Raw genomic sequence first — 17214 nt, forward strand, 5'->3', positions numbered from 1 at the left:
TGCAGTGCGGAAGATTGTGTTAAATAGGTAGGCTTTGTATCTTCATCAAACTGAGCAACAAACAACAGCTCTCATTAAGTGAGGGAGTGGGTGAATCTGCCATGGACATGACACATCCAATAGGCAGGACACATACAATTACAGTCTTCACATGCTGAATAATAACACACTCCCATTAGCAGAGAAGGCAAGTCCTTGTGCACAAAGGAATGCTCATCTAGTCGCTGTTTCCATGAAAGTGCATGGGGAAGTTTTGGTGTGCTGGAGACTTTTTAATATGTCCATTTTTTCCCCCAAATCAGATACCATCTAGATAGCTTGGTCTACAACTCCCATCCTGGGTAAGGTTCATGAGTGCTCTCCAAAACATCTGCAGGGCATCCCCCTGAAGAAGGCTGTGCTTTGCCTGTCATTGGATAACCAAGATCCACAGCTCTAAAGACAGAAGGGCTTCACATTCGCTTCTGTCAGATGGAAATGCACTCTCACGCAGAGGTTCAGAAGAAGAGGGGCACTGGCATGTCAGAGGACATTGGGAGACTTGGTTCACAAAGCCGGCTTTGCATCTGTCACCAGAGCCTTAATTTGCCAGGGACATCATCCGGGCCATGGCACTAAGGCCCGGGACTAACAGGACTGTTTCTGAAGAACTAGCAGCCAGTGCTCTGGCATTCATTTCCTGCCCAGGGCCCCTTTTTCTCTATGACCTCCCAGGGAATCAGAAGTAGCATAGCTGTTGGAATTTCTGCGGAAGAAAATGTGTATGGTTGCTTCCCTTTTCTACTAACTTTGCCTTAAACATGTGTAGACCCTCTAAGGACTTTGGTTAGTAGGCAGAGCAGAAACATGCCAAATAAGCAAATAAACATTTGCAAGACGTGTTTCCCAGAGTTTGTTCCAAGCAGTTGTTTCTTTGAATACTAGAAAAGTGTTAGGTCCAGTGTTACTGGTCTGCCAGTGTGTTGCTTGAGCCACTGGTCCTTTTGGTGTACTACAGTGAAGTTGTAGAGAGAGGGGACCTTCTTGGAGCCAGGACAGTTCAAGGCCAAGGAATGATGGAAATGCTGAAGGTGAAGGAGGCAACAGTCTGATATGGAGAAAACCTCACCCAAGGCCAGAAGATAGGAATAACTGTGTGTGGTTGCTGTGGAAGTGTGAGGAAAGCAGTTTTATGTATTGATTCACATTGAATATATGCACAGAATATTTATTTATTTATTTATTTATTTATTTATTTATTTATTTAAAACATTTCTATGCCGCCCCCATCGCAACAAAGCCTCGGGGCGGCTCACAACAAAAACAAAAACATAGAAAATTATACAAAAATTATACACTAAAAATATTAAAACCCGGTGCATTTCGGCTTAAAATTTGTAAAAAAAAAAACCCTACATAATAAATTAACACTTAAAATAAGTTTTAAATAAAAATGTCTTAGCCTGGTGCCGAAAAACAAATAACGACGGCGCCAGGCGGACCTCTCTGGGGAGCGCATTCCATAGGTGGGGCGCCACTGCAGAGAATATGCTGCACAGAATATGGTGGATTAGATATAATACACTACAGGATTGTGCTTGGAGTCCCTCTTTCTTTTAGAATATTGTGGTGAGTTTCTGTGGGGTATGAGACTCTGAGGATGAGTTGGAGAATTTTCTGATAGAACCCATGTTACATTTAAAAATAATCTTTTCTGCTTCTTTAGGCCAGATGCTACGGACCAGATCTGTAATTATGCAAGCCCAAGGAGAAGGCAGGCCCTGTCCGGCTGAACTCACCCAATACAGAAGCTGTGTTGTAAAGCCATGCTACAGCTGGCTTCTTGGAGAATGGTCCCCATGCAAAGTTGAGGTATTTATTCTATGCTGACTTGTCATAGAACAAGCTCTTAGCACTGCAGGTGAAAAATGAACTTAGTCCTTCCCACATATTGCACAATTATGACAGCATTTAATATATAATTTAAAAGTTCCAGGTCAATACTATTTAAATATTACCAAAAACAAGGAGAAAATCTGATCAATTTCCATTGAATGCATCATAAATGCAACTGAGCAGCTGATCACAAACTAATTTAAGAGCAAAGGTCAAAGGAATGGACATTTCTAATAGCACTCTGATGTGTGTCATACATCTTTTTTTACAGCTGCACGCCTAGATCAAAACATGATTTAATTTCAGAGAAAATTGCCACCAAGAAAATTGACTTTTGCACTAGCAACACTTTGTAGCCTGCCTCACTGCCCCAGAAGGCCTTGAAACAGTATAGTTTAAAGCTGTTGCATGAAGTGCTGAGTATAACTATTCTCCTTGGGTGATTACTTTTTTTTAATGGTCTGAAAATGTAAACGCTGACATGAATTGTGAAGCATCAAATACATATACCTTTGCTTTGTCAGCATCGGTGGCCTATGTTTCCTCTCTGTGCTGCATTTTGCTTGCATTGATTGGGCTGATGTTTTTTCACCCCTCCCGATTCATTTCATAGATAAACAGCTGGCCCATTATCTAACATTAGCTCTTAACTGATCAGGGTTTTCCACAATCAGATTTTTTGTTCATGCAGGTCTTGGGGAGAAGATGGAATCTGCTTAGTTTTCATCATGTCAGGTAAATTGGACCATAAGCAGGAAGAAATATGGCTGAGAGGAAGGTGTGATGTGTGCTTAAAAACAAGTTCAGATCAGACAAACCCCCTTCCTTCTCATTAGCACAGAGAACAGTGTAGAGAGAAGCCTTTAGTCCATCTGTAGTTCGTATTACTACCTCCAAAAGTCCCCAGCCTGGTGTCTTCCAGATAAGTTGCACTGCAGCCCCAGCATGGGCTATAAGAGTGAAGATGATGGGAGTTGTAGTCCAACACATCTGGAGGATGCCAAATCAGGGAAGGCTGCTCTAAAGGTTCATCTTCCATGTAAGTCTTAAGAGTCAGGAGAGAGAATTGGATCACTTCTTTAACCGCACCAAAGATCTAATGCACAGGAGACCTTTGTGCTGTGCACAGATCATTTGAGGACACCACTGGCAGTCTTGCAAGACAGTTCACAAATGCTGGGAGTAGGACAGACCTCTTCCATCTTCTTCTTACCATTCTGAGCAGCTAAGGAATCATCAGAACACAATCTGCCAGAGATGCTTCCAGAAGCGTGAATCTGTACAGTTTACTTTACTTTTATTGTAAATGTAGCAAGAACTATTTTAGTCCCATGAGCTTCTGTTATCTCTTAGGGTGGACAATGTGGGGATGGAATCCAGGTACGGAACCTCACCTGTATGGTACATGATGGCTCTTTATCAGCAGCATCCAAACAAGTTGAAAGCACATTCTGTGGAAAGCTTCCTTCTAAAGATGGTGCACTGCAGCTTGCATGCTCTGTGCCTTGTCCAGGTAAAATCTATGTCTTGTCCCTCTGGTGACACAGGTGTGTAGCTGAATAGCCCTCTTTGGCATATTTGCAGGCGAATTCTGTACATCTGCCTTGTCAGCCTAGTGACCTCCAGATTTGTTGGGCCACAGCTCCCAGCGAGCCCCAAGCCCAGCATGCTGGCCCAGCTCCCAGTGAGCCCCAAGCCCAGAGATGGGAAGGAGAGAGTCTTACAGATAGGGTGGCACAGAGGGAGAGAGAACGAATATCTGCAGTGCTGCAGACTCCTCTTACTTTTGCTTCTGGCTCTGCTTAGCCAGCTTTGGTTTTTCCCACCATCGACTGCAACCCCCAGGTGGCAATCCGATGGGACAACAACCCTTGACAAGGAAAAAGTTCATCACTCCAGCTTTAAGTCAAAGTCAGTCTTCTTGGTTTCATACATTAACCTTTTGTCAAAGATATATGCACGTTTTATGGCATATTATAAACTCTCTCCAAATTAGATCTGTCCAATGCACTAAGAAAGGCATATAAAATCCCGCCATAGGAATTCTGACAGGTATCCTGGAACTAGAGGGCTGCCCCAGGCCTGAAGTCCTTAAGAACTCCTTCAGGCAAAGTTTAGAGCTTCTGCCAGCTCAGTTCCACAGTTACTCCCAGGCCTCCAGGAACAGAGAACGCTTCTGCCCACACGTTTTCCCATCATTTTGTGCTTACAAAACATACAAGTGGCACACCAACCCAAGGTGCAAGCAACACATGCACGTTACTCAAACATGCAGTGTAATTAACCTGGATGAACAGAAACATCCTTCATCCCTCATGCAGCTATTTATGTATGTGTGTATGCACTTGAAGCATTAATGGACCCACTCTTGTAGCTTATGGGATGCCTTACACAGACACCTATAGAACAGTCCGTCTTCAGCCATACGGCCTGAAAGACATGACACAAGTAAAAGGAGGGGAAGGGAAAGCAAGGCAACTCAGCTACCAATTTTGAGTGTTATGGTGATCTTAGAGTGGCCATTTGTGATGCTGTGATGGCTGTACGGCAACTAGGCATTGGCAGCCTTACCATGACCAGCTAAAGCTGAAATGGTCCAAAGAGACACGGAACCCAATTGGTGGCTCTCTCAGTTGGGAAAATGATGGGCCTGCCTTCCTGTCTCTTCCTCTGTAATAGCCTGATACAGCAGCTACTTGCAGTGATGGCTTCGTTCCCAGCTAATGGACTCGTGTGAATTTTCTTCCTCAGAGTACTCATCTTTGGGAACAAGTCATGCAGTCTTGCCCTTCTTGCCATGATGGGCATCTACCATCTCGAGCAGCTTCTAGGAAACTGATTTTCAGTGACAGATAGGAGGACAAGATGTGCTGGATCTTAGGGACTAGCCGACATTTTTCTCCACCTGCCCACTGTTCCCAGCAGCTCTAAATTTAAACCTGCTGCAAGTGTTCTAAGTAAAGTCAAGACAGCCCTTGCTCAGGAATGCCCAGCATCTTGGGATCTGCAGAATCTCCAGTGTGCATGGAGTTGGATGAAATGATCTCTGAGATCCCTTCCGAAAACAGGGAGGTGCTGTCAGTATCCACATAGTTCATTCTTTTCCTCTCCTGCTTGCATGTAGGTGATTGTCATTTGACAGAATGGTCTGAATGGAGCTCTTGTGAATTAACATGCATCGACGGCAGGAGCTTTGAGGTGATGGGTCGTCAGTCTCGGTCAAGAACGTTCATAATTCAGTCTTTTGAAAACCAAGACAACTGCCCTGAACAAGAGTTGGAGACCCGGCCATGCTCTGGTAGGGAACGAATCAGACTCGGCCCTTCCTTGTAAGCTCAGAGAAATGTTCACTTGTGTGTGGTCTGGTGTATGATCCCATGGTGGTGGTGGCTTATCGTCCTTTTCCCAGACTTCAAAAAAAAAAAAAAAAAAAAAAAAGCAGTAATGAGGGCATGGCAGACGATGTCTCTGATCCCTGAAAAGGGGAGAGATTAGGAAAGGGAAAACCCACTGGGCATTTGTTCTTAGAAAGTAAGCCAGATATATTCCTGCATGTCCCCTTTGTATGTTTTTATGTGGATTGTTTAATGATTTGTCAATTTTAATGACAGTGTTTAATCATTAGCTCCTTTGTTTGTTTGTTTGTTTGAAACACAAGAAAGGTGCAACTCGAATGAATGCTACCTTGCAGACTGATCAGTACTGCCTTGTTTGGCTTCTAGGAGGGAAGTGCTATAATTATGTATGGAAAACAAGCCTTTGGCAAGATAATGAACGCACAGCGTGGTGCCAACGTTCTGATGGGGTGAATGTTACAGGTAGGCATGGCTGCAAGTCTGCAGCTGCACACACCATAGGAATGTACCAGCCCTGTGACTTGTACGAGGGAATGAGGAGAGTCCATATCCCTGAAATTATAAAGATGGCCGAGAACATGTCCCTAACATTCTGCTGTCCTCCTTGGGGGCCTCTCTAGTGGTGTCCTAAAACAGACATGACTTTAGCTTCATATCCAGCAGCCTTTTCTTTCTTCTTTTTTTACTTTACATTACAGTAGATGCAGGGCCCCTGGTCTAGCTTAGGAGGCTAACACAGGTGGGAGCAGGTAGAGACCCTTTTAAGATCTGGATTGGGACCCAGTACTTATACTATAGTAAAAACAAGAACACAGTTGTTAGAGAGGGATTTAGTCAAATGTGTTTTGGCCCAGAAAAGCACCATGTGGAAGAAATCAGAATCTCTCTAATCTGAAACATCTTTCCTCTCTGTTTGTTTCCAGCTTTCATACTTGCTCTCTTTTAGATACTGAGATCATTGCTGTTTGTTTATGGTATTTATTAAAATAAGCGTTGATGCTGCTCATATGTCTTCCCTGTCACATTTTTTTTCATTTCAGTTGTTATTGTGTTTTATTATATTGTGAATGAATCCATTTGGACTGGAATGGGATGTAAATAGTTTAAATAAAATAATAGTTTTACCCCCTGGTTCAGGGAGGAATTGGTGCACATAATCACTACAACACACATGAAGTTCAGACTATATATTAAAAATGGTTTGTTGCACATACAGAGAGCAGGTACTGGACAGAAAGGTATTTTCAGAGCACATCACTCCAGCTAATTCCTCTGGAAAGTGTTGCTGCAAATGTGCATCATTGAACTCAGCCTTCTGCAACCCAACCTCTTCCACATGTGTGTTGCTGTCACTCACACCTTCTCTAGCCACTGTGGGCAACAGGGATGATGGTGGCTGTAGTCCAACACATCTGGTAGAAGCCAGACTGGGCAAGATGGATCTGCCTGCTGCAAAGACACCAGGTTTTATCTGTAACACTCCCCGCAGAATGAAACGGCCAAGTGCTGAATTTGGAACATCCATTTTCACTGTGGGCAGCAGGGTGTGTCACAGACAAAAGTGAATTCATTGTTACAAGAAAGCACATTTCTCTTCATCTCTTTGTATTATTCATTGCTTCATGCCACAATGTCATGTTATTCGTGAAGTTGTGTCCAACCCATCGCGACCCCATGGACAACATTCCTCCAGGCCCTCCTGTCCTCCACCATCCCCTGGAGTCCACTTAAGCTCACGCCAACTGCTTCAGTGACTCCATCTAGCCACCTCATTCTCTGCCGTGCCCTTCTTCTTTTGCCATCTATTGTTCCCAGCATTAGGCTCTTCTCCAGGGAGTCCTTCTTTCTCATTAGATGGCCAAAGTATTTGAGTTTCATCTTCAGTATCTGGCCTTCTAAAGAGCAGTCAGGGTTGATCTCCTCTAGGACTGACCGGTTTGATCGCCTTGCGGTCCAAGGGACTCATAGGAGTCTCCTCCAGCACCACAGTTCAAAGGCCTCAGTCCTTCGGCGCTCAGCCTTCCTTATGGCCCAACTTATGGCCCAATTATGGTCATGCCACAATACTTCTCCCTTGTTCCTCTCACTTAGAGACACTCTTGAAGAAGGGAAGGCAGCACCAGTCTAGGCTCCCATGAAATTCTCATTGAGTTAGTTGTTGGGAACACTGTCAAATGTTTCCCATCTGGGCACCACAGAGCCACTCTCGTCTGCATCATGCATCACTTGGAGACACTGCTTATGGGGACTGCTGTCTCCAGAGGGCTGTGGTACTCATAGCTGTCTGCTGTAGCTATCACTGATTTTTTAAAATTTTATTTTGAAGATGGACAATTGTCCTAGTGTTTTGATAGGGATTGAAAAGAACCATGCCTACCTTCTGAAGTTCTGCTCTGGTTTTCTTTTAGAAAAAGTGTTGAGTGTAAATAGGATGTTTATCCATCTGTACACCAAGGAAAACAGAAAAATAAGGATTTTGAGTGTACATGGAAGCGCACTTAAGAACAACATAGTTATGTAGGAAAAGAAACAGCCCCAGTGATTGAGGGGACTTGCTTAAGGACCTGGGTTGGGCTTGGAAGAACTCAGAGGAAGGGAGAATGATCTTTGTAACCTGGCTTCAAGGTTATCATATTTTTAGGAGAGGAACTACCTTAAATTTTTTGGAAACATGTTTTCAAGTCATCAACAATAGAACAATAAGATGGAGAGAGAGATGATCATTTTTATGCTTCTTCTGCTGTAATGTGGTTTTTAAAACTGGAATGGAGTTAAACTGCTATGAGTTGCAATGTAGTATCTTTTCAATGAAGACATATAAAATTGCTTGTGGGAATGGTATGAATCCATGCCTATAAATGAGGTCAGGACAATTGCCTTTCTTTTGAGCTAGCCCTTCCTGGCAGACCTAGATTGCCAGCCTGCCTGCCTGCCTGCTTGCTTTCAGTTCTCTTCCTGGTAGTGAAGGATTTATGGCAATCTGTGACTGAAAACAGGCAACATAATAGCACATCTAAAGGTGGTGATGCCAAAAGGGATTTCTTATGTATCAGCTGAGGCTCGAGAAGACTGTGTTGCACCTCTTTTCCCACCAACTTCTGTGTTCACATGTATAAGCCTGCAGTTTTTCCAGATTTCTGCACAGGAATCAAAAAGTTTCTGAGTCACTCTACAGTCAGCTTGGGTTTGCTCATTCATCTGAACGAACAACTGCAGCTTTATGATCCATATGTCTTCATACGCCTGCTCATTACATACATGTTTTACACATTTGTGTTTATCTTTTCAAATATTGGCTGTCAAACCCTAAAACACATACAGAGAGATGCCCCCAAGAGTGAAGGATAAATGTTTCAGTCTGCAGAATGGATGTTCTAATTTCCCCAAGCCAGGGTGTTTTGGAAATGAGATGAATGCACAGTATGTTAGGGGTTTTTTTGCAGGGCAGTGTGTGTGCTTGTTTGTTTGTTTGGCAAAGTAACCTGCAGATGTTTCTAACTCATTCTGAAATGTATCTTTGATGCTTCCTCTTGACAATTGTTCTTACAGGGGGCTGTTCTAGCCAGACGCAGCCAGCTACAGCCAGGCATTGCAACCCAGCCTGTAGAAAGCCTTTCTCTTACTGCACACAGGTAATCTGGATACTGCAATGTGCATAGTCAGAATTAATACCGCCAACAGCTAATAAATGATTTTAGAGTTCAATTTAGAGGGGAAAAAACTTCCCAACATATAACAAGTGTAGTTTGGTATGTATAGGATGCCACCTAGAGGGAAACTCCAGTAATTCCATTTAATACTATGCAATTGGAAAAGGAGTTCTGTTTGGGTTTACCTAACCTGGTTGACCTGCGGTTTCCATTAGTAGCATATTCAGGTAACGTGGGCTGTAAATCCAGAAGCAGGACTATGAGCCCAGACTACTTTCTCCCTGCCCGCATTCTTGAATAGCCACTCACAGGTCCCATATGTGTTTGGATGGCAGAAGAGGCCCTGTTTCTTGCTCTTCCAAAATGCTTTGGGACACTGAAATAAAATAATTAGGCTACTGCTTTATTGACAGCATCCCCAGTATTCTTTGGATGTTCAGGCAATGCAAGCAAAGAAAGGTGAATGCAAGCAACCAAGAAGTTTTGCCCCTGCAAGAGCCAGTTTCTAGCATGTGTTCATTTTGCCGGGAGAGTTTTACCTTACTATTTACATGCTATTATACATTGCACAAGATAAGTAGTGGAATGTCCCCACAGCAGACGCTACGGGTGGCTGGGTCCCATGGCATGGCCATCTCGAAAGGTGAGCACTTTGAAAATGGTTGTCTGTGTTTGCCTTTCTTGAGAGGACTGAGAGCTTAAACCCATGAGCAGAAGCCACGATGTCTCTCTCAGTCTTTTCGGGTTCCATGTGTGAGATCACCTGTTCATGCTCTCCCACCTCACCCATGCACATGCAGAATGTAAGAAGCGCACCTAGTCCAGCATTCTGTCCGCAGACAGATTCCTGCTGGCAGCCCACAACAGGGCATGGATGCTACAGAGCACTTCTGGCTAACAGAGCAGGATTGAAATCTAGTAAACAAATAATAAATACTATCCCATGTGTGTTTCCCAGCAACTGATAAAAAGAGCCGTGCCTCTGATACTGCTGGTAATTTATAGCTGTCGTGGCTAACAGGCATTGAAAAGGTCCTTCTCCATGAACTGGTGTGCACCCTTTGAGCCACACCAGTGCGTAGCCATCATTATATCCTCTGCTAATAAATCCCGCAGTAAAACTATGTGCCATGTGAAAAAGCACTTCCTCTATCCTGAATCTCCTAACATTTAGTTTCATTGGATGATTCTGGGTTCTGTTGTTATGAGAGAGAAAGCAAAGCTTCTCTCTATCCATTTTCTTTGCATTATGCATGATATTATACATATCTGGCATACACCTTTAGTCACCTTTTCTTTCTCAGCTTATATTCTTTAGGCACAGTAACCATTCCACATAGATGTTCTGCCCTTTCCTCTTTTTCTTCATTCTAGTTGCTCTTCTCTGCACCTTTTCCAGCTCCACAATATCCCTTTTAAGGTGCAGTGGTCAGAACTGTATCCAATATGCCAGACATCATCACATCCAAGATTTGTCCAAGGGCATTATGTTGTTGACAATTGTATTTTGGATTCCTTTCTTGATGATGCCTAACATGAGATATGCATCTTTCACAGTGGCCAAGCATTGGACTGACATTTTCATTGCGCTGTGCACTACTATCCCAAGATTTCTTTCTTGGCCAGCCACTTTGAGTTCAGTCCCCATCAGTGTATATTCAAAAAGTTATATATTTTTTTTTTACCCCAGTGTTCATCACTTTTCAAGTGCTTTACACTGAACCACATTGGACTTTTTACTGCCCATCTGCCCAATTTGGAGAGATCCTTCCAGAGTTCTTCACAGTCCATTTTCATTTGGAGCCACCATAACTAATTTGGAGCCATCACCAAACTTGGCTGCATCACTGCTCCCCACTGTCTCTTTGAAGTGTAAAAAAAACCCAGGGGCTGCAGACAGTGCATTACATCCCTCCACTGTGAGAATTCACCATTTCTTCCTAGCCCCTGCTTTCCGCTCATTAGCCATACTGATCTATAAGAGGACCTCTCCCCTTGTACTCTGCTAATTTTGCTTGGGAGTCTGGAGGGAGGCTTTGTCAAAAGCCTTTGGAAAACGCATGTAGACAATCTCTACCAGATCACCCCATACACATGTTTCTTAACAAACATCACTTCACTTACCACTGCATGTAAGAGGTAAGATTTTGCCCCAACCCGTGTGAAAATTCTACATGAAGCAAGGCTGTGGCAAGTTGTGAGGGCACAGGCATTGGTGGCAGACTTCTGAGCTCACTCCCACCCTTCAACCTCAGTGCAAGATCAAGCAACAAGCAACCCACACAGTTCTTGGCAGTGCAAAAACAGTGGATCACCTTTGTGGCAGTGGGATAGATATTTTTCTGCTCTTAGCCTAGACTAACTTTGGGCTGGGGTTTTTTTCTTTTTTACCTGCTCCAGAGTGGTTGGCATATCGCACGCTAGCAGCTGATCCCAAGGGTATGATAATGACAGGCAAGCATAGTGAGGGTATTGGAAAGGACATGCAAACTGGTGAACTCCTGGGACATCATATCAGTGAGATTTCTCATTCTTTTTTCCTGCTTGGGGAAGCTCTTCTGGACAAAAGCGGAGTGCTCAGTCAGAATACATACCAAGGCCTATGAATGAATTCCTCTTAAGAAAGCAAGCACTATTTTATTTAATTTCAAAATTCCATGGAATCTTTCCTTTCAGTAAGAGCCATGTCATTTAAACAATACAACTCCCACTTCCTTTACGTATGAGGGCAGGATTCAGCAAGTATGTTAACATCTTGTTAAAACTCTGTTTTCCTTTCACCTTTGAAGTATACCAGTTGCTGCTGCCATCATTTAAATCTTTGAATGTTAATATATAGTGGAATGCACCCTAATGTGTCCCTATTCATAAGTAAATCCCACTGAGTTTTTTCTCCCCAAGTAAGTGTCCATAGGATCACAGCCTTCAGTAAACAATAATGCATTATTTGAGCTAAAAAATAATAATGTTGTCAGTCACACTATTGTTGCTGGATTCTCAGTAGCATAATCTTCCAGCAAGATGAATTAGAGGCTCAGTGTTTCTTCTGAGACATGTTATCTGAACAAATGAAAAAATAGAATAGAATCATTTTGAATTGAATCAAGCCACACAACGCTCTTCTGTGCTTATTATGAATCAGCTTTTTTCTTCAGTTTGTGCCATACTGGTTAGTCTGTCCTAAGTCCTTGGGATACATTGAGCTTTAAATCTAAGCGTATAAACAAACTGTTTAACGTCAGGCTTGCCAGTAGAAAGGCAGCCCCCTTTCAGGAGAAACATACTTTATGATGAATTTCTATAGGGTGGACTGACTTCAATATTGTGTGTGCTCTTGTTACCCAGAGTGGTATCTGCGGTTGTGAAAGAGGCTATACGGAAATAATGAGATCAAATGGTTTCCTGGATTATTGTGTGAAGATACCCGGTTTAGAAGATAAGAAAGCTGATGTTAAAACAAATGCTGCAAAACATAAGCCTGTCAACTCAAAAATGCATGACATTTTCAAAGGATGGTCAATTCAGCCTTTTAACTCAGGTAAAATTGAGAGAAATAGAGAATGTAGCGTGATCGTTTTTTAATTTCAGAACAGAAAGTTCATGCTCAGTGGATCAGATAATCAGAAACAATGCTAGAGGATCTGCACACTCTCATTTGAGATGTAATGAAATGAATTGTGTTATGGTATCATCATTGTTGAATTATACAAAAGTTGTTCAGGATGACCTGGGTTTCCTTTGCAGTGTTGCAGCTAATTGTGTTTTCAGAGTTCTTACATTATTTGCCCGGATGACACATTTATCCTTAGTTGATGAAACAGCCATGCCCTAAGAAAAACAACAAAAGCAAGGGCCGGCATCCAGTGACTGTGGTGTCTGTGCAGCAGCAGTTGCAGCTGTCGCGCACTTCAGTGTCACGGTGGGTCCTAATCAGATTGCTCCCAGTCTAGGGGACTGTGGATGTGGCAGAAAGTGGCACACCTGCTCCTGTGCTTAGGAAGCAGCCCTCACTCCCAGAATGTGGTTGTCGGCATGACAGCTGACAGCGCTAATCGCACGTTAGCAGGCAGGAAGAATCAGCCTAGCATTCTGCTCTTCCTTTACTTAACAAGTAGTTGATTCTGGCAACAGGTCTCCTGCTCCCTGCTACATGTGCATCTGTTGCGCTCGGTGCGCTCACATACCCCCAGGAATGTGTCGGTGCTGAAGATCGTTTCTGTATTTAGGCTGCTGCTCTCAAAAGGAGCCACTGAGCACAGGAGCAGCCCTCTGGAGCCTGGCCTGTGTGCTTTGTCCCTTTTCGGGAAGGACATATCTGACATTACTTCAACATGGCTGCAAAGAGGTTGGGGACATGCATGGGGTGGCAAATCTTCAGCTGAATGTTTCTCTCGGAAAAGGGTTTCTCTGGGACAGGAGTTGCTGGACTGCAACTCCCATCATTCCTAACCAATGATCGGGGTTATCTGGGTCTGATGGAAATAGAATCCAACACCCTGTGGAAGGCCGCACATTCCCCAGCTTTGCCCTAGGACCCAACATGACCAATATTTGTATACACTTTGGCCACTAGATAAAGTTAATCTCCACACATTCACATGACAAATGTTTTAAGTGGAAGCCTTTGAGCTGCTTCTTGCAACAGATCTGTTGCATGAGAAAAGCATCGAAGTGCCTGCTCTGCAGCACCAGGTCCATGTGGTGAGCTGCTTCTTTCTCATGGTTCACCAAGCAGATCAGGCGCATCCCACTGTCCTGGTTTACTTGCAAACGGTTTGCAGCAATATGGACCCACGCCAGTGGATGCCATGTTGGATGAGCTGATGTGAACAAATAGATCGCTGCGAGGAACTACCGCCAAGGAGACAGTTCTGAGCAGTTCCACCCTGCATTGCTTGCATTGCAAGGACTGGGCCTTGTATGAGCTGACGCATCTGCCTTCTAAGGGATTGATTGATTGAATGTGTGGGAAAATGAGGCTGTAGAATTCACTTCCTTGGGTTTAGTATTGGAACTTCCAGTAGCCAGAGCCACACACAGTATCTTCCCCAGAATTCAGTCTTGTTAGATACCTGCTAACATGAAACACACAGAGGAAATCTTGCTGTGTTCTTCAGTTGATCAGTACCCATTGGTGAAGGACATTGAGGTGTCCTTCTGTACATGTCAAATAGCTCCACCATCACCACCACAGATGATGATGCGCATGCCAGTCATGCCGCCTAGACAATGCAAGATCGGCATCCGTGTAAAGATGTCTCTGCACGGGGCTGCCTCCACAGGATAGGAATGCTGAGCAGGAATGGGGGTGTGGCCAGCGCATGCAATGGCATCGAGGAGAAAGTGCTTCCCGGCATGTTCTCCAGAGTGCCCTGATGATGGTCCGTAGCCTTGGATACTGAGCCAATGAAGAGGGCTCCAGTCATCAGCAAGCTTTAAATTACATAGACAGGGCAACAATAAGCTGCTGAAATGCGAAAGCTCCCCTCAGCTGCCGATGTAATTTGAAGCAGGCTGATTAAAATGCTTTGTTTCCTCAAACCTCTGAGTGCAATGCACCAAATTCAAGGGTGCTTTTTTCCAGGTGTGGCAAATGATTTTTTGTGAAGCTGAGTATGATGGCTGGGTTATTTCCATAGAGAGATGCATGGTCCATGGTGACGCATTTTTATTACACCGTTGCATCGGATCTGGATTCTCTACACTTGCTTCCTTTTACAGTAAATAGTAATAGTACCACTTCAGTCTTTTGATCTACAGAAATGTCTGCATTTGCATTTCCCTTCATTTAGTTTTCTTCCCTTATCTGTTCTAGATGGAAAATTGAAAGTCTGGGTCTATGGAGTGTCAGTTGGGGGCTTCCTCATTATAGTTTCCCTAATCTTCACCTCATATCTTGTTTGGTATGTATTTATTCCTCCCTTTGCTTTATTTAGTTTGCAGTTGATCACCTCAGTTTTAGTTAGATCCACTTGGAACAAGGTGATTCAGATTAATTTAAACCAAGATGATAGATGACTTGGAAGGGTGAAATTTCAAGATGGCTTTGTTTTCTGGTTGATGCAGTTCAAGAACAAGGTGGCATTTGAAAATATTTTTACTCCCCCAAGTCGTGTTGGGATTTCTTAACCTAATATTCTTAGGGTGTGCACTGAAACCAGTTTTTGCACTGTTATTTAGGCTAAGACGCAAAGGGCTTCTCCACATGTGGTGTTTAATCTGCTGCTTTACCAAGGTTTCATCTTCCATTTTCATTTATGAGAAGAAAAATTGGTCCTTGCTGGTTCGTATTTTCCTGTGCGTTTATCTCTCTGCTTTTCTGTATGTTGCATTTACCAACCACAAGGCTGTTCTGGAGCAGTATAGGGGATTTACAGCAATACGCAAGGTTTCTGGTCCCATTAGTTGTGATTTCAAATGTAATACCAGACTTTCCACACTCTAAAAGAAAGCAGGAAAAAGGCTGAGAAACACAGAAGCAGCTCTGGAGGCCCTGCAAACTCCTGTGAGCGCACGATAAATGCTCATATGGAGAAGCCCAAATAAGTAGCATCAGAAGTAAGACCAGAAGTATGCAGTTGGAACTTTGCTTAATGTCGGCACTAGAGCAGTTTTCACAACTGAAGATACCAACTAGTTTTTAAATTCATCAGTGGTTTGTCTCTTCAAGTTGTGGAAACTTCTAGATGCAAATCTGCAAGCATGTCGATCAATTCTTTGGTTGATCTTCTAGCTCAGTGACAGATGCTGCTCTGTGGAGGTCCGTATCAGACATAGCACCCTCCTTTCTGGGAATTTGTAAGCATGTTTATAGATTTGCAGAGCTGACAATTTTTGTATATTCAGAATGGATGGGGAAAGCAGCTAATAATAGCTGCAAAGCAGAGTTCCCCTTCTGCAAAGGGCGCGACCCAGTCAAAGGTAGGCACCTTTGCTCATGGAGTACTGAGCAAGAGAATTAACAATACACTTAATTCTTCCATCGAAATAAAAAAGTTCAATAGTATTTAATTTTGGTTGGATCATGTCCAAAATATATTTTCAGTTCACACTTTTAGATTCCTAAAGAGATGTTTTCTTCCCTTTCAGCAAAAAGCCAAAACAGCAGCAACATGCTCCTCCACAGCAAAAATGTTTGACCTTAGCCTATGATGGAGATGTCGACATGTAATCTGGGGAAAAAATCCAAATCTGGGAAAAAAATCAACTGCCTTAACTGCTCCCCCACCCCACTCCTACATTTTTTTTCTTTTTTTCCCCTCTTTTTCCCTTCTCTCTCCTCCCTCCCTCTCTCTCTCTCTTTTAGTGGTAAGATTCAAACTTCTCCGTTTGCAATTTGTGTTTGCTTTCTGGAAGACCCGCATGTACACCTGTTACAACTGGACCGAATACAACTTGCAAACTTGAAAAGTCTGCCTTTAGGTTGTCGACCAGGCATTAAAAGACCTTCCATATCTTTGTGACACTTCCCAAGGGCAACCTCAGAAATGCATCTCTTCCTGTTTATCAGTGGGAGTAAGGACAAACCAGTAATTCTACAGACTTCTACTGATTTTTACCTTTAAAAGCATGACAATCCTGTGGAAAAATGGTGACATTTACTGTAAAGGACAAATTGGACACTGCATCATTATGCACTATATTAGTGCAAGCTTCTTTATTCTTCACCTCTTCAACAATGAGTTTTCTAGTGTTTACATTTGAGTTATATTTGGAACTGTAAAGCTGATTCTCATGTTTTCCAAAAATATCTGGAATTCCCTTGGTTTTCAGTTACCGGGTTTCTTAGATGGGAAAACAATCTGATTTCCCTGCCATCAGAGGAAGCGGGATAATAAGCATTATCGAAATTTTGTAGCACAAGATCCAGGTGGCTTTCTAACGGTGTTGGGCTTTTTTAAAACAAGATGGACACATGTTTTGACGACTAGGGAGATGACAAGAGTGCTCAAATATATATTTTAAATTGGTATTATTAAGCCATTTAGATACATTTTTAGCCATTGAAAACTGTAATTCAGTTTGTTTAATATGAATTCTGCTTTTGTAATTTAAATTTTATTATCTGGAATATTTGTAAATTTTTTTTAAAGTTTATTCTCTGACCTTATTTATTATGCATCTAACACACGCACACACGTGTGCGTGCACACACAACTGTTTGTAGAAGGTCTTGCTTTTTAAAACGTTTCCAAGTCTACATTCTAAACATCTTGAAGAAGATACGTGTTTGTAATAGTATGTGTTGCAAGTAAGAAAGTGCCATCTTGTGGTATTGACATGTATTTATACATAAATAAAATGCTAAAGAGTGTGGGACTGTTGGTCTAGAT

At 42.9% G+C, this 17214-nt stretch overlaps 1 protein-coding gene across 1 annotated transcript in view; it reads left to right on the forward strand.

The window, feature by feature from the left end:
* THSD7B (thrombospondin type 1 domain containing 7B) overlaps nucleotides 1-16052 on the forward strand; it is a 393302-nt gene extending 377250 nt beyond the window's left edge. Inside the window, exons 20-27 of the mRNA XM_044438217.1 lie at nucleotides 1706-1851; nucleotides 3229-3388; nucleotides 5000-5173; nucleotides 5598-5693; nucleotides 8781-8863; nucleotides 12227-12419; nucleotides 14697-14784; nucleotides 15971-16052. Coding sequence (XP_044294152.1) covers nucleotides 1706-1851; nucleotides 3229-3388; nucleotides 5000-5173; nucleotides 5598-5693; nucleotides 8781-8863; nucleotides 12227-12419; nucleotides 14697-14784; nucleotides 15971-16052 — 1022 coding nt within the window. The remainder of the gene's footprint in view (nucleotides 1-1705; nucleotides 1852-3228; nucleotides 3389-4999; nucleotides 5174-5597; nucleotides 5694-8780; nucleotides 8864-12226; nucleotides 12420-14696; nucleotides 14785-15970) is intronic.
* Nucleotides 16053-17214: the final 1162 nt, after the last annotated feature.

Source organism: Varanus komodoensis, unplaced genomic scaffold, assembly GCF_004798865.1.
Source record: "Varanus komodoensis strain SLA01 unplaced genomic scaffold, ASM479886v1 scaffold32, whole genome shotgun sequence".
Taxonomy (NCBI): Eukaryota; Metazoa; Chordata; class Lepidosauria; order Squamata; family Varanidae; genus Varanus; species Varanus komodoensis.